This window comes from Opisthocomus hoazin, chromosome 3 (assembly GCF_030867145.1).
Source record: "Opisthocomus hoazin isolate bOpiHoa1 chromosome 3, bOpiHoa1.hap1, whole genome shotgun sequence".
Taxonomy (NCBI): Eukaryota; Metazoa; Chordata; class Aves; order Opisthocomiformes; family Opisthocomidae; genus Opisthocomus; species Opisthocomus hoazin.
The window spans coordinates 40,578,802-40,603,977 of NC_134416.1; the positions used below are offsets into that span (position 1 = coordinate 40,578,802).

Below are 25,176 nucleotides of genomic sequence, written 5' to 3' on the forward strand. Positions count from 1 at the left end.
TATTTTGTTGTAAGTTAATGTTTGGACTTCAAGTTGACTTTTAAAGAAAAATCTATTATTAAAAATAACCTTATAGCCTTTCTCAAAGACAATAGAATACCGTGCTTCTAGTAGCTAATACACTGGAGAGAGGGGTTAGGGCCACTGTCTCAAGTACTCAGGAGTTCCTAGGCAACTGAATTATGGGTATTATACCCAAAGTAAGCCTGTGCTGATCAGGTGACAGCTGTACTGTGTCATAAATCTTCCAAAGATAAGATAGAGTTGGTTGAGAGGAAGAAAAGAATGACCCTGAGTTGAAAGTAGGCTTCCTAGCAGTCTGGATGTAGGTACATCTGCCTCCTGTGTGTTCTTAAATCATTTCTTCTGTTCGTAGTTACTTTCTGGTACCATAACTGTTCTGTTCTTGCAGAATATTCAGTGTAAGAGGAGCGAAAAGTTGACAGGTACAGATAGATGCCAGATGTTTTTAGTAAAGAATTAATGTTAATTTAATTTACTTTGTAAACTACATTAGTTTTGCCTCACAAATCACAATACTTCATGTACTATTCTAGTGCACTTATTTTACATAATAGGAAATTCACTAAATATGCAAACATGTTTCAGGCTAAAGAGAAAAGAAAAAGATGTCATGCAAAAATACGATAATACGTAACTCAAGAAATAATCCTGAAGATTTTTCTCCTTCCCATACCCATCTGATGGTTGTTTATAAAAATGAACAAGCTTTATTTGTAGTAACTAGGTAGAGGCACACAACAATAGGGTCTTTCTCAAATACAGAACAATAGCTGTGAACGGCTGGAAGGAAAGCATGAGGAAACAGTGTCATAGTCAGGATGATAGCCAGTAGTTTTAGGACAGCAAGATCTTGAGGGCTGTTAGTATTTTTGCAGGATTTGTGACAAAGAAAGCTTTTGTGGAAGGACGTGAAGTATAATGAGGTAGTGCTAACAATGTTTTGGAAAGGTTTCCTTCCATGCCTAAAGAGCAGCAAAGGGGAGGAGTACAGAAGACTTGTTTTGGGGTGGTTTTTTTTCAGTCATCTCTCCTTAGCTCACACTGAAGAGATTTGGATGAAAACAGATGACCTAAGTGTGACCAGAAGGAGTGGGAACTCAGCCACAAAAAGCCTTGAGCAGCAAATCTTTACCGTCATAGAAAAGAGCAACCTATATATGTGACTCCATAGTTGGTAGAGCCACCGCAGTAGTTGCTGTCCTGACCTGTGCAGAGATGCGTTTTTCTGCCCAGGCTTTGCTGCTCCCAGGCGGTTGTCCTCCCCCATCCCTTGTTCTGACATGCATTTAATACTCTGAATCAACTAAAATCACTTTTCAAACAAACAAAAACCCCAAACCAAACACCAGAAAAACAGGTGTGGAGTTTTTTTGTTCTGTTTTGGTTTTATTTGTATTAATGTGTTGCCATTAAAATAGTACAGATGGCTTCGTGCCTGAGACCTGTTGCAAAATAATCAGAGTGTGTGGCTGGGGCGAAGGCAGAGCTTTTGTTGTTCTACCTCTCAAGGACGTGCATTGCTGTGTAGCAGTTTGAGATTTTGTGTAATCCTGCTTAACTGAGGACTGTTGCTGAGGTGGTTGGCTTCTACTCGTCTGTCTCCCCTCTCTTCCTCTTTGCGTTGGACCTGGTAGCTGTTTGGCCACAGAGTAAGCTTGTGGAGTCATTCTATGAAAACGGATAAAGTGAGAAGGGAAAGGATTAGTTTTTTAACATCTGAGTTGACAGGGGTTTCAGAGGAGCGGGACTGCTGCTCCTGATCGTAACCTCTGGTTTCTCGCTGCTCCTGACTGTAACTTGTGGTTTCTCAGGGTTAGCTGCCATGCCAGTTGTGGTAATGATGTACTTTCTTATGATACAGAATGAGGTGACGTTTTTAGGGCATGCTGTCAAATTGAGCCCTAAATGAAAGATGCCAAAAGGGAAGGATGTTGTCAGAAAGTGATTGCAAAATACTTCCTGTCTCGCATTTGTTCTCCTATTTCTGCTAGATTGTGGTAATACAGGAAGAGAAATGGCATCGAGATGCGAAGTAAGCACAACTTATAGCCTGAGGATGGCTCCAAATTGGAAGGAATATGAAAGATATTAGCAAAAGATCAAAGTTAAAAATGCTTTTCAGTTTACAAACGTGTAGTAGTCATTACGGTTCGTTGTCTCTAGTGCATGAGAAGGCAAGAAAGCCAAAGAAGTGACTGTCAGGATCTGTAGCCAGGTTGAATTCTTTAATAGTTAGGTATCTGCAAGGAGATGCCCGGCTGGAAAGACCGATTTCTCAGTCTGCACAGAAGATGTAGTTATTCAGTGAATTTGGATTAATGTGTTAAGGAGGTATGTCTCTCTGTGTGTGAACATTTCTTTGTCTCCATGCTCCCTTACCAAGTGGTGTGAAAAGCACCAAGCTCTAGTAGTCATAACAAGCATACTGAAGAAACTTAGGAAATTCAGGCTGTTAAGCCAATTAAAACAAAAGAGCACATAATCTGTCTGTAGCTTTGTCACCTGTTTCTGCTAACAGGCATGGTCTTCTACTATTAAAAGTTAGGGAAGAAAACCCATAAGACAATACTGAACTGAGGTGGAAGTTAAAATTGGACTTTCAGATACCAAATTCTTAATCACCTGAATTTAACAAAGAGACAGAAAGTGACCCAAAGGAGTAACTTTGTGAATGACATAGCTAGAACAAAAGAGATGGGAGTCTTGATCCACCTGCCCCCTGCACCTTGTCATTAGTGTCCCAAATGCTAGGCAGCAAGAGACCTTATCTTCCAAGTGAGAAATTGTAGGTGGTTCTTGAACTGACATATTGTTAAGTGTCTCTGTGTGTCTCAGTGTTACCTTCTGGAATTGGGTAAAAGAAAACTTAACTAAATTTAAATACTTACTGTATTGGTCCCAGACAGTAGTGGTTTGGGAAAAGTAGCTGTCTGTTCTGTCTGCTTATGCCTGGGCCTCGCTTGTTTGGCTTGTTTTCAAGAGTTACTGATTTTATTTTTTTAAACTGGCGAAGACAAAGTTCTTCAAGGTTAATCGTGTTACAGAATTATTAGTGAAAGATAAATGAAACTTTCTGTTTTGGCCTTTCAGGAATTTGTGATGTACAAAACTTGAAAAAGTAAAATACTAAAATATGTACAGGTGTACAGCCTTTCCAGCCAGATTGGAGAGTGCAGAATCTAATTACTGGTAACTCCCCTTTCTTCAGGGCAATCGCGTGTGCTTCTGAAACATGTAGAGAAGAGTTGGAGAAGTCAGCAGAGCCGTGATTGATATAAGTAGCTTCGGGAATAAATTTTGGAGTGTGAGAGTACTGTGTGTAGGGGGGTGTACCTGTGTTACCTGAGCAGAAGAGATGTGCAACTCTAATCAGTGGGGTTCAGCGTGTTTTAACTCGGTCCCTGCAAGACTCACAGTCCTCACAGGAATTCCTAGCAGTAAGGTAGAGGTGGAACAGTACAAAGCTTAATGAAAGGTAAGTGAAAATATGACACACAGAGTCGCGTGTGTAGGCCAGTGTAGAAGGTGTTTGCGTAAGGAGAGAGGGGAAGGGACAATTGATGAATGGTTTAAATGTATAAATAGGTTTTGGTGGCAGACTCATTGATACAGAGATCATAGAATAGAGTCTCAGAATGGTTTGGGTTGGAAGGGACCTTTAGAGGCCATCTAGCCCAAACCCCTGCAATGAGCAGAGAAATCTACCACTAAACCAGGTTACTCAGAGCCCTCTTTTAGTTTAAAACCATTACCCCTTGATCCTGTCGCTACAGGCCCTGCTAAAAAAATTGTGCCCATCTTTCTTATAAGCCCCTTTTAATTACTGAAAGGCTACAGTAAGGTCTCCCCGCAGCCTGCTCTTCTCCAGGCTGAACAGTCCCAACTCTCTCATCCTGTCCTCACAGGAGAGGTGCTCCAGCCCTCTGGTTGTTTTTCTGGCCTGCTCTGGATGCGCTGCAACAGCTCCATGTCTTTCCTGTGAGAGCTCCAGAGCTGGATGCAGGACTCCAGGTGGGGTCTCACCAGAGCAGAGCAGAGGGGCAGAATCCCCTCCCTCGACCTTGATGCAGCCCAGGATGCAGTTGGCTTTCTGGGCTGTGAACACACATTGTCGGCTTAAATCCAGCTTTTCATCCACCAGTACCCACAGAACCCTCTCAGCAGGGCTTCTCTCAATCCCTTCATCCCCCAGCCTGTATTGATAGTGGGGTTTGCCCTGAGCCAGGTGCAGCACCTTGCACTTGGCCTTGTTGAACCTCATGAGGTTCACACAGGCCCACTTCTTCAGCCTGTCCAGGTCCCTTGGGTGTCGACCACACCACACAGCTTGATGTGGTCTGCAAACTTGCTGAGGGCGCACTTGATGCCACTGTCCATGTTGTTGATGAAGACATTAAACAGTGCCAGCCCCAATACTGACCTCTGAGGGACACCACTTGTCACTGATGTCAATCCAGATAAGGCACTGGATTTTGTTATGGCTTTTATGTGTCCTCTTCCCTGAATGTTGTTTCCATTAGCAGGAGCAGGGTATTGATAAGTTCTGTGGAGGTGTTGAGTCGTTGCAAGGAGACAGTAAGAATTAAGGTTGGTGGTGTAAATTTCAGTGTAGCACTTCCTGGTTCTTAGAAGCCAGTGACATGTAAACTGAATTTTGGGAGGAAAAAAAGAACAGTACCAGTGCTTGGATACTTAAGTTCCTTTAACGAAGCCATTGTCTACAGTTCACCTACTATTGTGATTTCTTCAGTTGGTTAGGTGTTTTTTTGAATTTTTTTTTTCTTTTGATTTTTGATAAAAGAGGCTTCTAGTGGGCATTTAGGCAGTACTACTTCGTTGATTGTAGCGTCAGATGCTGTTTAGTGGTCATGCAGATAAGAATGTATACTTTCCAGTAGGAAATGTAAGTACAGTCATCTATATATATACCTCCCTTTGTCCACTGATGAGAGAACTGAAGCACCATGGGTAGAATAAGAAGAGACCTTAAACTTATCTAGCAGTAGAATTCGAGTCTCGTCAGCAGCAGTTCAGTGAGGTGGGTCTTTGATTTTCTTTTTCCTGTTAAGCTGTACAGTGATTTTTTTAAAGCGTTTGAGTGAGCAATGGATACTCTGTCCATTTGTTGGTGCCATGTGTGGACAGAGGTGCTGACAAAGTCAGTAAGAGAAATGAGACATAGTTTGATGAGTAAACTATGCAACACTTCAGATAGCTTTTGTTTTTAACTGTGATAAACTTCCAGAAGTATGAGCTTTCTGGTGCTTCCAGTTCTTTCTCCCTTTCCCTAAATATCCCATTAAATCATTAACTCTGTCAATCTTTAGTGCATAAAATGCCTTGATTTCTTCAGCTGGAGTACAGCAATCAGTATAAAAATGTTTGTTTTGTTGTGGACCAAACTTTTCCCCTTTCCTTCCACTCTCCAACACACACCTCTGACAATGTCTTCACACCCCGTCCTCCGCTTTCATCTGCCTCCATTTCTGCTCTTTAATTCAGCCTGCCTGTACCTCACCTAGAGAGAATGTTTTCCTTACTTCTGTGTTACCTGATCTTTTAAAGACGTATTTGCATATTTTTTTGTAAAAAAAGAGAAGCAGGTACTAGCTCAAATGTAAAGAAAGAAGTGAATTTCTACAAAGAGGGCAACACAATATTCTAGCATCTACCCAAAGGGAGTGTTTAGAAAGGGTAGTTGTCCCACTTACAACTGCCTAATCTCATACTCGCTCTTTGTTCTTCATATTTAAATTTATTTGTAAAACAACTTTTGGGCCCTTTTCATGGCTTTCGATATTTTAACAGTTGATCTGTTGTTCATGTTTTGTGTCGAGAAAATTCTAGGGTGACTACCTGACAACTCCATTGGTTGATTCTTGCTGTTATATGCTAAGAAACATGTATTCCTAGATAGGTTGATTAAAAACACTCAATTTAATATAGCTGGTATGTATGATGTTCCGATCTAGCTACAGGAGTACGTGAAAAAAGTTAAGCTGCAGTTCAAGATATGTACTTAGTTATATTTTAAAAGCAATCCAAATTTTATATTTATTCATTTGCAAACTGTTTGATTGACAAGAACGTTATGACTAGAAAATACATGTGTGTGTGTTTGTTTATTTAGGCTTTGCTCACTGCAGTAACATCTCAACACATAGAAATCCACGAAGGAACAGTGCTACAGGCTGTAAGAACATGTTACAATATCTATCTAGCAAGCAAAAATCTCATAAATCAAACCACAGCCAAGGCCACTCTAACACAAATGCTGAATGTCATTTTTGCACGTATGGAAAATCAAGCAGTGAGTATCTTAGTATCTTTATATAGAAAATAGCTCTTAAAAGCAAACCAGCTTGAGATATTTGTTTTGTAATTATTATTAAAGTTTTTTGGCATTGCTAATTTAGGTACTTTTGAAAAAAAAAAAAGAATCTGGTATCTCTGAAATAGGTGTGAAATATGTTTTTGGGGGGTGAGGGTGATGTATAGGATTTAAACTTCTAATGTGTTAATGGATGTATTCAACTTCACTTTATATTGTCAGGCTGTCAAGAGGTGCCACAATAGCTGCATAAGAGTGCATATGGAATACATTAGTGTTAATGAAATGCTCCAACATTGTTGTGATGATAAACACCAAAGAAGTAATCCATGATTAAAACAAAAACAAAAAAAATCAAGAAAAAAACCTTTGTAGTCGTGTAACCATTTACGTTTTTGAACATTTTAATGTGTTGTAGTCACTAGCACGTACTTATGTCACTAAGTCACTCACTATTGTGAGTTGCCAGCAGGGACCCCAGCATATGCCTTGTGCCTTCTACTGCTGATGGAGAAGATCAATAAGGCAGTTGTCCTAATTCCTATTAAAACAAAGAAAAAAGCAGATGCCCAGGTTTGAGAGCTGGTTGAATTCCTAGCTACTTGTAAAAGTAATTCTGCTGTATTATTACAAACTTGTAAGTTTTCTCTAAGAATATGTAGTACTTTCTTACTTTCAGAAGCAACTGCATATTGGTACGTGGTACCATCACAGTCGAAGATTTATGAGAAGTCATGGCAAAAGCCATGCAGTACCTGAGTGCTTTCAGAAATGTGTGCAGTTACTGTCCTTTTAAGCAATTTAATATAGAAGATTATTAGTAGTATTATTATTCTCCTACAATGGAAGTCCTCAGTTTTGCCAGACTATGTCTACTCTTTATGCAAGTTGATAAGAAGTATCTACTCAAGCACCCCAAAAGATGCATCACAGAAAGTTTTAAGTGGAAGAGTAGGGGGCTGAGATCACAGTAGCCAAAATAACGGTATGAAAAGTTACGAAACTTTTGGTAAACACTAGGCTCTGCACGGATAGGAAGCCAGTCCTTAGAGCATCGCCTCAAAAGACACCCTGGTTTGGTTTGACTTTAATGAGTGTTGTCTTAATCCATTAGACAAGTTACAGAAATTCTTTCCCTTTGGGGGGATTCCAGATCAAGGAACCATGGAACTAAAGTAGTCTTTGTCTTACAGTTTTATGTATGATGATTTCTTCCTGAGGAACTCTCTTACGTGGTTTTTTGGAAGTGCTGCACTTTTCAGTTTTAACTCCTGGTTTTGGGGGTTTTTTTCCTGCACATGTTTAGGCAGTTTCCTATTATTTCTTTTTTTTTATTTTTTAATCTTTCCCTTAATACCACATGTGTGCAGGATAATCGAAGACTCTTAAATTCTCCGATGTACTTCTCTTTGTCAGAGTTTTCAAAAAAGAAAAAAATATGCCTTGATGTTTTTCCATGCAGTCCTTGTATATTGTCATTCTCCCTGCATAGCTGGGAAGCAGCCATCTTGCAAAAGTTTATCGCGTGGTATGAACATTATTTATAATAATACAAAGGATGTATTTTCTTAAACTGCTACAGCTTTCTGAAGCACTGTGTAAGTGGAGACAATAGAGATTTCATGTTTATAAAATAACATATACAATATGTATGCAGCTCATTGTTTTGTTTAGTTAATGAAATTCTTGTGTGATTGCAATGTTTTTGTAGCTTCAGGAAGCCAAACAGATGGAAAAGGAAAGACACAGACAGCAACACCATCTACAGCAGTCTCCAGTAAGCCATCATGAGCCTGAGTCACCTCAGTTGAGACATATTCCAACACAGACTGATGAGCTGTCCAAAGAACATGAGAGAGAACTTGACCACAGCACAAATGATGTGGACAAGAACCTTCAAGAAGATATAGAGGCAGAAAATGGATCTGATATTTCTAGTGCTGAAAATGAACAGACAGAAGCCGACCAAGCAACAGCAGCAGAAAGTAATCAGTGTGTATTTCTGTTTCATGGAGGGAGGGAAAAGGTCTGTAAGAATAAAGACTTGAAGATTGTCTTATTTTCCCTCTTCCCAAATCTGGAGTCAGGCATATATTTTCAAATTGCTGACTAATGAAAAATGCCTCTTGTGCTTGTTCCCACTGTTAAACTTTATCACAAGGATCTTTTAGTCCTACACTCTGTTGTAGTCACTGCAGCAAAGATTCCTCTTTGCACCTGTGCAATATTGTGAAAGTTTTTGAGAATAACGTCTCAAAACCAGTAAGTTTTCACTGTTTCATGTATGTGAACATACAAAGTTGATATTTTTTGTTGGCATAGGTCTGTGGATTAATTAGCATTTACAGGTTAAACACTGGAACGCTTATGTTCTGCAAATACTATTTTCAAAGCATCCAAACATGGACTTAAACATATAATCTTCTATTAATAGATTTTTAATTGAATTTTTAAATATTAACTGCAAGTAAAATATCTCCTTAGTTTCTGAGTTTCTCATTAATATTTGTTTGAATTTGTTTTTCTTTTTAAAGATCTTTCTAAAGCTGATGGAGGAACATATGATGGTGAAAGCAATGAGTGTGAAGAGAAGGCGCAAGAAATTGTAGAAAGTATTGTGCAGGAAATGGTGAACATAGTAGTTGGAGGTATTACATTAGTATCTGTCTAGTCAATAGCAACTACAGTCTGAATCTTGACATTAAGAATTATTTTCACACTTCTGAATATTTAACTAAAATATGTCCTAATATAAATAACACTTACATGCTGAAGAAAACAGTTTCAGTTTTCTGACCTTAGCTGTGCGTTATTTAACAGTAAAATGGTCAAGATTTCATACATTAATTTACACTCTCTATATTGGACACGAGTGTTCTTTTTAAAAGACAAATTCTTGTTCCTTTTATTTTCCTGTTTTGTTTCCACATAAACTCTTCACAGATAGGCCTGTCTGTAGTAGCAGTGCAGCACTACGTTTTTCAGGTTGTGGAAAGTGTGTATCAAATCAGTGACTTTTGCCTTCTGCCCCCCAGTACTTCTTGGAAACTTGGTAGAATGGTGAACCTGGCGATGCAAAGTTAGAAGTAATTTTTTAATTGTAATTTTCATTAGTGGAAATTAAGAGTATTTGAAATTTTTTTAGTTATATAATGCCATGTGACTTCTGCCTTCTTATGATACTTTGCTTCTCATTGTTTTAGTGTTTAAATGTTAGATTTAAAAGTTCTTTTTAATTTGCATTGTTGTGTAACATTTGTTTATAATTTTTACATCTTTTCTGATAGATGTGGAAGGGACTGCTGAAAGTGCGGGTGGTGATGGCACAGTTGTAACATTAGAGGATGGCAGTGACAGTGAAAATATTCAGGCAAATGGAATTCCAGGGACTCCAATTTCTGTTGCTTATACACCATCTTTACCTGATGACAGATTATCTGTCTCTTCCAACGATACTCAGGTACAGGCAGTTACACATTAGGAAATACTGAAAAAAGTAATATATTTTAAGTGTTGTCCAACACTTGTGCAGAAAAGTGTTTAAAATAATTCCATAAAATAAGTTACTTAGATGGATTTCAAGTATTAAGTCATGTTTTAAGCATTATTCTATTTGAATGCGCTATTTAAATCAAATTTTTGTAAGTAAATTTTGCATGTGATGCCTTTTTTATCCTAGCATATTTTTAGCTGCCCCATAGAGAACACTGTTCCAAGATTAGAGAACTCTGTTCCCTGTTTTTTGAAGTGCTCCTGACTATAAACTGTAAAACTAGCGTTCAGTATACATAGTGAATAATATAGCCAATTATAGACATACTCGTATAATTTCAGCGTGCTCTTTTCAGAGGGTAGAAATTTCAAGCCTTTAGCATGACCTTATTGCAGTGATTTCAGATAAAAAGTTTCATGCCTGAGAGGATTTGATTTTCATTAACAAAAAAGATGTGAAAATGTACTCCCTCTGTTTTATCAGATATCAGCATGTATACACTATCAGCTGACAGAGGGTATCTGCTCTCAAAGTGTACTGAGTAATTAGGTTTGGGAATAACAGATTTTAAGCTTAAAAAGCTACAGTCACATATGCCATACAAGTAGAAGATTAGCGTTAAACTTGTTGCGTATATAAGGGACAGCAATACAGAATTGCAAGAATGTAGTAATAGAAGTGATTATTGTACCATGGAAGTTTTACCAAATGTGTCTTGCCACAGATAAGTAACTACTTGATTTCTATTAAAATGTCAGGATTTTTTTTTTTAAACTAGTTATGTACTGAAAATGCCTGAAGGCAATTCACTGCAAGTTACCTTACTTAAACTTGACCTACTTAATTTCATGACAGGCTTTAATTAATTCTGACTTTTTATGGAGATGGCAATTTTTGTTAGTGAGTTTGTTCATTTTAACTGGACTGCAGAATATTTTGTTTTGCTTAGATTTGGTCTTGAGACCATGAAGCTGTAGCGAATTGGTTATATTTGTATATGTTAACTTCTTGTTGCTAGGAGGTGGGGGTTTCCCTACACACCCTGGTAGTGCAAAATGGGATACTGAAATATGTTAACTTCTTTAGGAATCTGGAAATTCTTCAGGACCTACCCCTGGTGCTAAGTTTTCCCACATTTTACAAAAGGATGCCTTCCTTGTATTCAGGTCACTGTGTAAACTCTCCATGAAGCCCCTGTCAGATGGACCGCCAGATCCAAAGTAAGTAGAATTAATCGTTCTCATAATGAATCTTTTCTATCTGAAAACTAAAATAAATTATTTAAAGATTTTTGAAAGTCCTCGGTTATTGTGAAAATAGTGGTATGGTAAAAAGAACCTAGAAACCTTGAAAAGGTACTTTTATGTTTTGATGCATCTTCTGTATGTTAAATGAAAGTCACTGCTGCTACCCAGCTACCTGTTTAGAAGTTTTTTAACAACACCAATGCTTCCTGTAAGTCAGTTATGTTCTTCCTAGTTGCTCCTTACAATGCTTTTCAGAAGGGTTTCTAAAGAAGGACTTCAGGTGTTTTTGGTCTCGGCTAATGTTGCCCTGCTTCAAGTAATACCTAGGTTTGTAACTGTTGCCGTTTATGCCACATGATTTCTTACTTCTCTTGCATATTGGATATCCAATACATCTACTTAACTCTGCTTCATCTTAATATAAGCTCCTTGCTTTGAGCTGATACTGGTTATGATAAATTTGTGATACTGTGTTTCATTCTTTTGCTCCAGTTGGACACTTTTGACAGCCTCGTTAACCAAAACACCAATGTTTTGAAAACAAAGTCTTTAACTTTGCAGTGACTGTTTATTTAGTCGTTACATATAGCTCTTACAGCTGCTTCTGGGTTTCAGGAGACTGGAGTATTTATTCTGACTGCCAAGGAAAATTCTTAGGCTGTGTTTTTATGAAAGTTTTCCTTATGGACATTGTGCAGTTCGTGGGTTGGCCAATACCTGGTATCTTTTACTGTTTCCTTGAACTGGAACAGGCTGCCCAGGGAGGTTGTGGAGTCTCCTTCTCTGGAGATATTCAAGACCCGCCTGGACAAGGTCCTGTGCAGCCTACTGTAGGTGACCCTGCTTCGGCAGGGGAGTTGGACTAGATGACCCACAGAGGTCCCTTCCAACCCCTACCATTCTATCATTTTGTGATTTGGCCGTTTTGGAAATCCTGTCCTTTGACTGAAGATACCATGTTTTCCATTCGGCTTAGAGAATTGTTCATTGTAAACCAAAAAAAAAAAACCTCTCCTCTACAGATGGGTGCCAGTGTTAGTTGTGAGTGTTGGCAAAGATCTTTACTTTTCTGATCTTGGATAGAATTTATATACATCTTTTTTTGTACATTAGAATAGTTGGTAATAATTTTTAAGAGAATGCTTTTTTGTTTCTAAGATATTAAAACTGTAGTATGACTTGTGATGACAGTTAAAGGCCTCAGTATTCTTCAAAATAAGATTAGCTTTACTGTTCTGAGGTCTAACTTTTAAAGCAGGTAGCTTTAAGACAGTTTAATTTAACGACTGATAGGTGTCATGGATTTAATAAGCTGAAAAAAAACATGATGTAGTAGAAAGGGTTTTGAAGAGTTAGTCTAGAACCATTTTCAAATTTGTATCTAGGGATGCACTATGGAAAGTCAGGACATTGAAGAATGAAGAATGAAGGCTGAGGCATAAGGTTTTTCCTTGCTATTTTTGAGAATTTTTCTTACATGAAATGCCATGAAAATCCTGTGGTTGTAGTCAGTTTTCTGAGACTTAAGACTGTCCATTTATTAAAATCTTTAATAGATTAACTCCCTCTGGAAGAGCAGCAGTAGCTGTTGAGGCACTTGGAGCATCTCGTCTGAATCCATGGAGCCCTTGACATTCATATTAGAACTGATTTAAGCTTCTCATATAGATTAAATTGGAGGAAATGGCATTTAGGGCAACAAGAACTAGCTGCAGAGGCATCTGAAGACATCCTGTGTTTGGAGAAGTGCCTGGAATTTATCAGTGGCTCTGAGGCTTTGATGGCTTTTTGAGCTATTACAAACATGCTGTAATTGGAAGAGGAGGCGTAGGATATCTGCAGCATTTTAAAAAAAGTCTTGTCTGCCTCTTTAAAAAAATTATCTTTCCAGTGAAATTAGCTATGAAGTCTTTAATGAAAATAGTTTTGGATTTAGATAACTGGACATGGACATTTAGCTTAAAATCACAAGGTTGGGAGTTGAGATCAAGGTTGTGCTTCCTGAGAACCTGCTTAATGTCTTTATCTCCTTTTTCCCTGGAATCAAATAAGATGTGGGAGAAATGTCTTGAAGGTTCACTTATTAGTTTTTAGTCGTTAAACTTGTTACAGATTAAGTGGGCTTTGCACATCATACAGAATTAGTAAGGCCAACAAGTTACGTTCTTACATTTCATAGCAAAGTATGCTCTGCACACTTGTTACAGTGTGATGCAAAAATCAAGCCTTTTGCATCAAAGGAGATTGTTGTGTTAGGTTCCATGCAGCCTTGCAGTGTCCAGAGCCAGGCATTTTCTTGAAGAACTCCTGCAGAGAGCTGTTGTGGGGCATTTACTTTGACCTGCTGCCCATTAGGAGGAATGGGAGGAACCAGTTCCTCGCTCATTTTGACTGTCTCTGTTTTGCTTCTCAAAAATGTCTTCAGACAAAAAGTCTAAGCATGGGGTTATATTCTATGAGTTTGAAATGTTTGCAGATTGATTCCTGCCCCCCATCCCACTTTTTTGCCAGCGTTTTGGAATCACTGAGTTTGTTTAAAACATACTTGTTGTTTATTTGCATTTTTGTTTTTAACTAGACTGGAATTACTTTTTTTTCATTAACTCGTAATAGGCAACTATTGTGTGTGTCACATGTTACTTGAAGCGCTGCTTACCTTGTCTGGGCTGTACTGTGTGAAAAATTTCCTGTCGTTGTTCCTTATATTTCGTAACTGTCCTGTGTCAGTAGGTGGTTGTTCAATGAAAGCTGTGGACTGTCTTGTTGGGAAAGCCATTTGTGTCTATACTTGCTCTTCAGAAGAGCTATAGTCTTTTTTGAGATGATCAGAAGTGGGAAGGAGCATCAGGAGTCTGAGGAAAGAATGCTTTCACCCAGAGTGCTATTTAAATTGGATTATATTTTCATAGATGCAGATTTCCTGTACACTTTTTTGTGTATGTGGCTTGGGGGTTTTTTGGTTTGGTTTTTTTTTTAAAGCATAAATAGTAGCACTGTTCTGACAAGATTTCTAGCTTCCTTCAGTCTGTAAGAAGCATGATGTTACTGTGGAGCACTTGATGACACTACAGTTGCCTGACTTTGCTATTGCCGTGCTTAAAATAAACACGTTACGTATCTTAGCTGCTCTTTGAGTGGGATGGGGCCAGTGATTGATAAACAATGTAAAATACTGTATTTGAGAAAAGAGATTTCGGTGTTGGACGGAAGTGGGTTAGGCAGTACAGCTGTTGTCTTTATGGTCCTTCAACTTTCTGTGCTGGTGGAAATAGAGGAGGAGGGGGAATTTCTGCCTTTTGGGAGTCAGGGTTCTGTAGACAGGCTAGATATTTTAGATGGGATCTTCCCAAAATCCATTAAAAGGAAAGAATGCTCCTTTCATCCTCTAGCTCATATGGGCAGCATTGCCTGCTGTCGCCGGTGTTCTGCCGTGCTGTGCTGCAGAAGAGAGAGTGGCTCAACAGTAGTGGAGAGAAATAGTAACTGAGAAAGGTTATTGTTGCCCACCTTGGCTGAAGAGTGACAACTTCAACAAAAAAGATGAAAATCTTTTTATGACTCTCTCTGCACTGGGTTGTGTCAAATTTGAGTTTATTTCGTGAACATTCCACATACAAAATCAGTGTGGTGTATTGACTTTTCAAGAGAATGTTTTATTTTTTATGACTTGCACTGGGTTGATATGCTGTATTGTTTTATTCTAGATCTCATGAGCTGCGATCGAAGATTCTTTCCTTGCAGTTGCTTCTGTCCATTCTGCAAAATGCAGGACCTGTCTTCAGGACAAATGAGATGTTTATTAATGCTATTAAGCAGTACCTTTGTGTTGCACTGTCAAAAAATGGAGTCTCATCAGTTCCAGAAGTTTTTGAACTTTCACTTTCCATATTTCTTACCCTCCTCTCCAACTTTAAGACTCATCTAAAGATGCAGATTGAGGTATGCTACATGAATTTCTAATTTAAAGGGCTGGGGGGTGTTAAATGAACATTTGTTTATACTTGTGTGTAGCTTGGTCTTGCTTAGAGAAATTTGTTTTCCTTTCTGAATCTTAGTTTTTGCATAAGACTTGCCAGATCTTCCCGTGCTTAGAAACTCTTTTTCACCCAGTGGCAATGGACTTGTTTGCAACAATGCCCTTGAAACTCCCTTTGAGTAAAATAGCAGCATTTCCCTTGGAATACATACAGATTAAATAAAATTTGCTCTAACATCAGAAGTAATGTGACACTTGTCGTAGTGTTGTTTAGTGAAGTGGAAAGTGATGGGAAAACTTTTGTAGAGCTGTTCAAAAAAAATTTCTGTCATACTTTAACTGGAACATGAAATGAAGTACCTAATAAAGAAGTAGGCTGTTTTACCACTTAATAATAGACATTAACATAAAGAAATTTTACAGTGCAAAACATGCTTTAATTTACTCTGTGACTGAGGTGACTTTTTACAATCATAACTTATTATGCCCATACTCACTACTGTTACTATATGAGTTAGTTTCCTTTATTTAAAAGAAGAGTTTTCTATTGATTGTGGCACAGTATTACCGCAGAATGATACTCAAACTCGGAAATTAGTAGGTTTGTGGGTAAGCTTGGTCAACCAATGTTCAATAATGCTATTACGAAGTTTTAGCTCTGCACAAGGTAGTACAAATTAAAAAAATGAGTACACTTATGAGAAGACTAAGTAATACATGGTTTTGCAAGGGAATTTTAGGATAACAATTAAAGACTTGAAATGCATTGTGAATTTTCTTTGAGGTCACTTGAACAGATTTCTTTCTCTAGGGAAATGACAGCCACTTGACTGTTGTAGCCACTTCCCTTTGTATATCAGGACCTACATCAATATATGTCCTGAATAAGGCAATCTCATTTCCTCCGGTCTCAAAAGGTGCACACACGATCTAACTCCTTGGGCCATAAGTAGAGATAAGTCATATTCTTAGCAGTAGGAGTTAGCCGAGTCCTGACAGACATTGCAAATTTTCTTACTGGATGGATATATTCCAAGTCACAGAGGAAACAGAGACCTGTGTAGAGGCTTTGTTTTTGACTTCTAATTCTTGTGGTGTAGGGTACGAGCAGCTTCTTGAAAAGATTCTGTCTATTTGAACCACATGGATTCTCTGGTGTGTCCCGTGCGTTATCTGGATTCCGTGGTGAATAAAGCAGTAGTGTGCACAGTGTTCCTACTGTTCATTTTGGTAATTTTATGTTTTGGGAGTCAGTGTGAATACTGAAGCCCACAGACTGCCCCATGGTGGGGAGGTTAAAAATACTGAGAAATGTTGATAATGTTGCTGTTACAAGCACCTTAAATTCAGGGATTTCTTCATCTGTGAATGTCATTGTGTAAGTTGATATGTTGTGACAGCTTTGGAGGAAGAACTTAATTTTGCTAGTACCGTGTCAGAAGGCTGTTGTGTTCTGATCACTCACAGGTTATTTTGATGTGTTTTGGGGAAGGAAACAATAGGATTCCCAGCATTTCTTTGTGCATAGCTCAGATAGAAATACAGGTTTGGTGATTAATTGAATGTACCTGGAAAATATGATGCATTTTGAAGACTTTCAAGGCAAACTGTGTGTGCTCAGCAAGACTGTAGTGCATGTGTAGTGTTCAGCACATCAGACAGACTGGGCCGAGCTGCTCTTCCAGTCGCACAGCCTGGTTCCCAGAAGGTGTTGGGCTCGCTGTGTGTTTGCAGAGCTTACAAGTCAGTGTGTAGGTGGTAAATACATTGCAATCCAGCTTCCCTGACAGAAATTTGATGAGCTTCCATTGCTGCCATCCTTTCCCAAATTCCAGACAGAAAATTAAGACATAAGAGGAAAATGGGATATAGGATACTCTACACTATTGTAGAAGCTTCTAGAATATGCTAAATTAGGACCATTGCCACATAGCAGAGCTGCTTTTCCTTCTCTCAAATATGAAAGCCAAAAGCTTGATACTGCCAGAGTATCCATCTATTACAAAGTATGGGGGACAGGACTTTCTAGAAACTGGTTCTTTTTCCTGGTTATGAGCTAAGAATTTCTCTTTTTTCAGCTGCTGATCCTAAAGGTTATTCAGAAGATGTGGGTAGACAAGTAGATAACTTCACATTCAGTTTGTGTCTTGGAGCTGTAAGGAGAGCCATATGCTCTGATTTATAATATGCAAAATCTATATATTTTGGGATTGAGGCTGCATTCTTCATCTGAGTAAAAAACTTTTGGCATATTTTAAAATAATAGTTTCAGATTCTGTTGAAAGTGACCTTCCCTTGGTCCTTTGACTTCAATATTCAGCTAACACTGCCCTCTAACAGTTAAAATAGTTTGAGTCATACCTTAATTGTATTGTAACTGTATTTCTAAATGGGTCAATGAATATATTTGCAGCAAATCAAGTCCTAGGTATCAGGGGATTTGGGATGTCATTTAGCTATACTTACCACTACCACCCTTTGATTGTGAATAAGCTGTCTTAAAACTCTTACTTTCAGTCGACCAAACTAAATAATTAGGTCTTTTCTGGTTTATTTTTCCGATACGCTAGGAATAAGGTCTCAGCTCTGTGACATGAATTGCAATAAGTAATATAGTAATAGCATTTTTAAATATCTGAAATGTAAATAATCAGTACAGTTTTGAGAAGCTGTTCATCCCAAGATATGGTTTTCCAAAGTTAACACCAGGAGCAAGAAATCAGCACTGTCTCAGAAGCATAGAGTTCTAAAGTGTCTTCATAGTATGCAGACCTTCCAGCTAATTTATCTTCTAGCTTAGATTTGGGTTTCATTTTTACACTTGAAACTTTTTTCTCTGCTACATCAATGACTTTATTTTTTTCAATTATGAAAAAAAAATTTCCTGATTCCAGAGGGTATATAACTTCATTATCTTTTAGTAAAAAATCAGAAAATAGCAAATATGTAGCTAAGGATTGCTTATAGCATGACCTTTGTTAAAATTTTATGTCTTCCTCTGTTTGGATTACGTAAAGTTGTGGCTGAAATCAGTGTAGTACTCTTGAATATGTTTAAGCACTTGAAACTTTGTTCTGTTGTGTTGAACTCCTTATGTTTCGTATGGTTGCTTTCCTTATTTAAGACTAGTAACTGGGATTGTGCTGTGTGCCTCCTTTTCTCTATGAGGCCAGTAAAATGGAAATATTGTTAGTGGATTTTGCTTGAGGAAATAGCTTACCATCGAAGTTGCTTAAAAAATCAGTGCTGCTGGTTTTCCCCAAACACGTAGCTTAAAGCAGAATTGGCCTTACGCTTATCTCTGCCTGGCTAATAGCATAAAAATCTCTGTAAGATTTCTGTGATATCTAATATTAAAAATAAGGGTAGTTACGTATTTGGATATTTGCATGCTGCTGTCAGAAAAGAGGAGGTTGACAGTTTGAGAGTATCAGCAGCATTCTAGAAAAAACATATGTTGGTGTATTTGGTAGCCACAACTGGCTATGAAGAGGTGAGCTCTCAGGAGTGCAGAACGACGATGTAATGCTGTGTAGGATGGTGATGTAATGCCAAGTAGCAGTTCACATTTTGAGTTCATATGCTGTTACAGCAGTTGCTGCTGTTTAGGGAAGAAGTGAGAAAAAGCCTGTCCTAGCTGCTAAGCATGCTCAGTTGAAATAGTCAGCCTATAGCACTAATGGATCTGGTGAGGAACTAATTGAGAGCAGATAAAATAGTCTCTGTTACAAACAAAAGCATTTGTACTAAAGCAATTTCAGAGAAAACTAATATCTCTTTTAGGGAAGAATGACTTTCCTATTAATGGATCAGCATTTTTCATGCTGTGCCTGACCGGTTCTCTTCTTCCAATAATCTAATACCGTAGAGTGATTCTTTTGTGTCAAGAAGTTTCCCTTCTAATGAAGGTCCAATACTTTAAATTGGTGTAAGTGGCTGTTTGTTGTGTTTGTGTCGTAGCATCATCGTCTTGTAGAGAAAATCTTTTGTGGTAATACCTCTCCTTTCAAAATCCCGGATGAACTCCAACAGCAGCTTAGACTTCATGTTAGGCTAAGTTGTCCTTCAGGACTTCACATCATTCCCGGCTCTTCTGGTTTTGAGTGATCAGAATATAAACCAGATTTTTTGGCTGGAGAACACTCCAGAAGTACATAAGTAATAGTTCGAATTCCTAATGTGAATGTATCAAGCGTAAGTTGTATTTCCTCCTTTCCTCCTTTTTTTTTTTTTTCCTTATCTCCTGTAGATGTAAAGTGTCGCTTTCAGAATTAAGTCAGAATATTGGCCATGAAAGTCAGTGACTGCATTTGTAATAGATTTTTTTTTTTTCTCTCCCTCTTCCTGGAATATTTGTTAGGTTTTCTTCAAAGAAATTTTCCTGTATATCTTGGAAACTTCTACTAGCTCGTTTGATCATAAATGGATGGTTATACAAACGCTGACAAGGATATGTGCAGGTATTAAAGACCATTTGGTTCTAGTTTTTACATTTTTGTGCTAAAGAACAGAATGGTACTTGCCTTTTGTTGAATGATTTAGTTTTTGTGCCAAGTTTGACAATGTCACTTCGTTTATAGATGCCCAGAGCGTAGTGGACATCTACGTGAACTATGATTGTGATTTAAATGCAGCGAATATATTTGAAAGGCTGGTTAATGACCTGTCAAAGATTGCTCAAGGAAGGGGTAGCCAAGAACTTGGCATGTCCAATGTTCAGGTAAAAATTCCGCCAAACTTTATGAAGTTCCGTGTTTCTTGGCATGACAGATAAAGACTAAACTCTCCATTCCGCTAATGTATTGCTTTTGAAAACTTTTCTAGGAATTAAGTTTGAGAAAAAAAGGATTGGAATGCTTGGTATCAATCTTGAAGTGCATGGTGGAGTGGAGTAAGGATCAATATGTAAATCCCAATTCTCAGACAACACTTGGTAAGACACAAGATGTGTAGTATAGAGGTGTTGCAGGAATTTAGTGCATTTTTCCAGTATTTTGATACTGTTAGTATTCAGATTGATAAAATCTCTAGTATTAAAAAAAAGAATTTTTTTTTTTTTCCTTTGCTAGAAATACTGGTAAGTTTTGATTGGTGTCATTTGAACAAGTTGTCTAAGTTGTCTTTTCATAATTGTATGATTTCCTAGAAAGTTACTACACTGAAAATTACTAAATCAGGTTATTTTCCGTGTTTCCATTTTTAAAAGGATCAAAAAACTTACTTTGAAGCTCCCCTAACTTCATATTGATTAAATTACTACTGAAGCGAGCTGGATGGAGAGCATTTTTTTTGTTTATTAATATGTAGCTGTAGAACTTTCAATGTTGTAAGCAGTGAAGTAACTAAACATTACTTGTGTTAATCTTGTTTCCATCTGACCTGAGATAAAAGTACCAAGGTTATGCCAGAATTTTCAGATTCAGCGCTTAAAGTTGGTAGGTGAAGTAATAACCTTTTTAGAAGTGCTTAGCATGTCTGTCTTTGTGAACTGAGAGCAGCAGCTCCTTGTCTAAAAGCATTTATGATCAGATATGCCATTCTGTTTCAAAAACTTAGAATAGTGTGATTCACTTCAGGTCAAAAGTCACATCGGACTTGAAAATAAAAGGAAAGATATGTAATTGGGTTTCTGAGGTGTCATATATTTTTTCCAAGTGCCTGCAAATTATAGTTTAAGGCTTAAACTTCAGGTATGTGATGGACTGAAAGAGTCTGCCTTGATATGCTGTAGTGATGATGTTGTTGTTGTTGTTGTTATTTTCCTAACCAAAACAAAAGCAGAATATTTATATAAAAATAAATAATCATTGACGATAACCCTAATAAGTTTTAGAGGCCTTCAGACAGAATTTGAAGAATAACCTGTGATCTTTAATTTCTTTTCACTGTATGTATTTTGTATGTATGTAAACCTTTCCGATTTATAGGCCAAGAAAAACCCACAGAACAGGACAGCAATGAAACCAAACACCCTGAGACAATTAACAGATACGGAAGCTTAAATTCCTTGGATTCTACTGCTTCATCAGGAATTGGCAGTTACAGCACACAGATGTCTGGCACTGACAACCCAGAGCAGTTTGAGGTCCTAAAGCAACAAAAGGAAATAATAGAACAAGGAATTGACTTGTGAGTGCCCTTTTATCACCCGTGGGAGGGTGGATTCTTTTGGAGTTATGAAGATTCCTGGGTTTTTCTTCCTTCTCCTCATAGATACTCATCTTGTGTTAGGAAAAAAACTCTGGATGTAACAGCACTTCCTCTGGTGAAAGAGTGCTGAATGGTGTCCCCTTTGGAGCCTGTCAACAGTGTTTTGTGTTAACCTAATTCCTCACAGCTAGAAGATGAGTACTCTGAATGTTTGTTCTTTTTTTCTCCAGACCTGCTTGTCTAAAAAAAAGATTTTTATATTTTGATAAAAGAACATTGAACTCGTGATCAGTTCAATACATCTCGTTTTAGTGTACACATTACTGATGAAAGTGCCTGTATGCTTAAGCTGATGATTCCTTCTGATTAACTTGTCATAATTAGAACTGGAGGATAGTATACTTTCTCAATGCAGTCTGACGTGAATCTTCTGTGTGGTTTCAGCCTTGTCAGCTTACCACCTCAGTGAGGTCACTTAATGCAAAAATAAAAGTTTTCTGTAGTATAGTTCTCAGCCCCTGAACAAACATGCTGTAAGTCCTTCAGGGTTGCAGTTTTGGTCAGGTAACCTGCTCCCTTGTCTTGTATGTTTTCCATTACAGGCAATTCATGGATTTCTTGATTGTTTCATACAGATTAGAATAAGAAGCAACAGAGCATAATTGTTCCTTTCCAACCCAAGACTTTGCTGTTTCTGTGGAATATTTTTTTTTTCCTTCATGAGTGCCAGAGTAAATGATAGCGTTTAGCTCTCTTAACTGGGAGTTACTTGGATGCCATGATGGCAGTTAGGTAGCAAAGAGAAAGAGGCAGCTGTTTACAGGGGAAAAAAACCCTATAAAATTATCCAGTGATGAGGGGAATAATCATACAAGGGAATAGCTCATTCCTATCTAATGCAGAGTTGGATAAAAGAAAAATATTTAATACATAGATTTTCAGTACCTCATTCAAAATTATTGAATCTTTTTACTTTTAACTGGTAAGGCTCTGTACATGGGTAAAAGGGTTAACTCATTTTGTCCTGGTCTTGATTGTACAGATTCAATAAGAAACCAAAGAGGGGGATTCAGTACCTGCAAGAACAAGGAATGCTTGGCACTACCCCTGAAGATATTGCTCAGTTCTTGCATCAAGAGGAAAGATTAGATTCAGTAAGAAAACTGTTTTCCTGATGGTTGTTTTTGTTCATGCTGATGTTTTATACTAATTGCAAACTAGTAACCATGATAGTGGTTTAAGGTGTATAAAACGATTATACAATGCAGAAAAGGAAACTTCTCTCTCTTCTAACATTTGTAAGCTCAAGGAATTTGGAGTATGCATTAGAGCTACACCCTGTACTACATGCATCATGCAGTTCAGCGAAGTGTAAAGGAAGACTGACCTACTTGAGCTGACTCAAAACTGGTACTTGGTTGCTAGTATAGCTAGAAGCAATTTACTACACTGTATGTACTTTAGTCCAGTAAGGGACTGCCAGAAGTAACTCCCCCTTCAGAGAAGGCTAAAAAGTGACGTGGTATAACAACATGAAAAGCATGTTTTGCTGCCTCCCAAAGGAAAGTTATTTAATGTAAATTAGTTCTTTGATTTTCTTTACAGCTATCAGCTGTTGCTGGACTTGGAAGGGTCTGCAATATCTGGCTGAGGACAGTGGGACTATGTTAAGTTGGTATTGTCATGAAAAACTTAGCTTTCTGAAATGGCAGTCTGCCCCGTTGTGCTTAATAGCCACCCCCATTGGTTTCTCAGGGAAGGCTTGCGTATGCACATGCTTGCAGTGGTGACTGAAATCACAGATTTCAGTATGAGAACTTAGATTCAGGCATTGAAACAAATTCTTAACCTCAGTTTATATATACAGGCATCTTTACCTGGATGTGCACAGTATTTTTTCACTGTACTGTGATGCATTGACAGTGATCAACTTAGATGTATTTGAGTACTGGCTATTTATATTTGAGCATCACTTGCATATATTTGAGATATGTACTCAAGTGGGAATAAAGCTGAGTTTAGTAAGCTTTTCATTCCTATAGTATGTTTCCTAACTGCAAAAATCATTACAGCAGAGAACAATCAATCATTAGTAGTATTAATTTTGTCTTGTGCACATGGAATTCATCTAACAGAAAAAAAATGGTACATGAGTAAAACCATAGAAGGAGGAAAGCAGGCAAATGTGAGCATGAAAGAGCATTATGATGGAATATGTGATCAATATACTTTGCTTTAGAGAGTAGAGGAGAAGCAGGAATATGTCTTAGTTAACTGCGTACAGGTCTTTCTTTTTGTGAGACAAATGGGCAGTATGACTCTTGCTCTTATTTACTAGTATTTTTTCCGGTGTAAATTCACTAGTTTATCTGTTCTGTTCTGATTTTAGACTCAGGTTGGGGAGTTCCTGGGAGACAATGATAAATTTAACAAAGAAGTCATGTATGCATATGTAGACCAACACGACTTCTCAGGAAAGGATTTTGTTTCAGCTCTGCGCATGTTTCTAGAGGGATTTCGTCTTCCAGGAGAGGCTCAAAAAATTGATCGCCTAATGGAGAAATTTGCTGCTAGATATTTAGAATGTAATCAAGGGTAAGCCGTACTTTATCTTCAGAATTTTGGAAAGCTGAATAATAAGTAAAAAATCCTAGTATGTTAATTTGCTGTTCTTCTGCTTTCTCCCTTCAGGCAAACACTTTTTGCTAGTGCAGATACTGCATATGTTTTAGCTTACTCAATTATCATGTTGACAACAGATCTTCACAGTCCACAGGTATGTTGCTGTTGCTGGAAAAGTATTTGTGTAATGCGTAGACATCTAGCTTTCAGGCTTTGTGACAGTGTAGTTGTAAAAACTTTATGTTCAATGTAACACCAATATGTGTGTAAGAAATACGATAGTGTAAGTTTGTGCGTCTTTTAAGTAACAGTATTGTGTTTCATGAGTGGTGAGATTTTTACGTTGGTTTGGTTACACCTTTCTGTAAGGTATCATTTCTGTACTCTGCGTTGAGCAGGAATTGTGTGGATTTGCTTTCATATTACGGCACTCACAGTATTGATCTAACCTACAGTCAAAGTCGGAACTTGGGTAATTGCTTACCCATTGATTTTAGCACAAATCTGGTCCTGATTTCAGTCTGTTTGAAAAAATAATGCAGCTTTGTTTTGATAAATACAGCTCGCTTCTGCAGTGCATAATATTCAAAGTTGCAGTGACTAGCCATCATTGTTTATTTAAGCAAAATCTGGAAAGAGTATTGAACTCTTATGAGATTATGGGATTATGTTTAAAATAGCTTGGTCTGTATGACAAGATAAACCACTTTTTTTTTCATAATATATGTCTAACTGATCTGTGGATCCTACTAAATGTGATGAGTGTTGTAATGTCCACATGGCCTCGTGTTATTTTGTAGACTTGACAGTGTAGCATTGCATGTGTTGGATACTTAAATATGTCTTCTGAATCAGCAAGTTGTCCTTGATCATAACTTTTCATCTGTTTGGCAGCTTTATAGGCAGCATTACAACTACTATGAACTTGCCTCATTTGTTGATATTAGTAGCTACTTTCTGCATTTCAGGTTAAGAATAAAATGACAAAGGAACAGTATATTAAAATGAATAGAGGTATCAATGACAGTAAAGATCTCCCTGAAGAATATTTGTCTGCTATCTATAATGAAATAGCTGGAAAGAAGATTTCAATGAAAGAAACAAAAGAATTAACAATACCCACAAAATCCAGTAAACAAAGTAAGTAGTTCCAGTGTTAGCTTTCTTCAAAGTGTTGGCTCTTCAGTTTCGTGAAGCTGTTTCCTTTTTAAAATGAGAGAGGAATGAAGCAAGCACCACTTAGTTAACTCAGAATGAGCCCTACCTTCTAATTTGATATCCTTTTCCTTTTAAGATAAATGCCTGATGCTACCTTCAAATCTGTGTTAAATGC

At 37.7% G+C, this 25,176-nt stretch overlaps 1 protein-coding gene across 3 annotated transcripts in view; it reads left to right on the top strand.

The window, feature by feature from the left end:
- The window catches only part of ARFGEF1 (ARF guanine nucleotide exchange factor 1), a 93,887-nt gene that overhangs the window by 39,020 nt on the left and 29,691 nt on the right, over positions 1 to 25,176 (top strand). For 2 of the 3 annotated variants that reach the window (XM_075416034.1, XM_075416035.1), the window contains exons 5-18: positions 6,155 to 6,334; positions 8,067 to 8,340; positions 8,890 to 9,003; positions 9,643 to 9,815; positions 10,935 to 11,068; positions 14,800 to 15,034; positions 19,432 to 19,531; positions 19,652 to 19,791; positions 19,896 to 20,004; positions 20,999 to 21,200; positions 22,264 to 22,375; positions 23,611 to 23,816; positions 23,913 to 23,997; positions 24,812 to 24,983. In XM_075416034.1, the coding sequence (XP_075272149.1) occupies positions 6,155 to 6,334; positions 8,067 to 8,340; positions 8,890 to 9,003; positions 9,643 to 9,815; positions 10,935 to 11,068; positions 14,800 to 15,034; positions 19,432 to 19,531; positions 19,652 to 19,791; positions 19,896 to 20,004; positions 20,999 to 21,200; positions 22,264 to 22,375; positions 23,611 to 23,816; positions 23,913 to 23,997; positions 24,812 to 24,983 (2,236 nt within the window). Of the gene's footprint in view, positions 1 to 6,154; positions 6,335 to 8,066; positions 8,348 to 8,889; positions 9,004 to 9,642; positions 9,816 to 10,934; positions 11,069 to 14,799; positions 15,035 to 19,431; positions 19,532 to 19,651; positions 19,792 to 19,895; positions 20,005 to 20,998; positions 21,201 to 22,263; positions 22,376 to 23,610; positions 23,817 to 23,912; positions 23,998 to 24,811; positions 24,984 to 25,176 lie in introns of those variants that run through there. The other variant, XM_075416036.1, reaches the window with a different exon arrangement.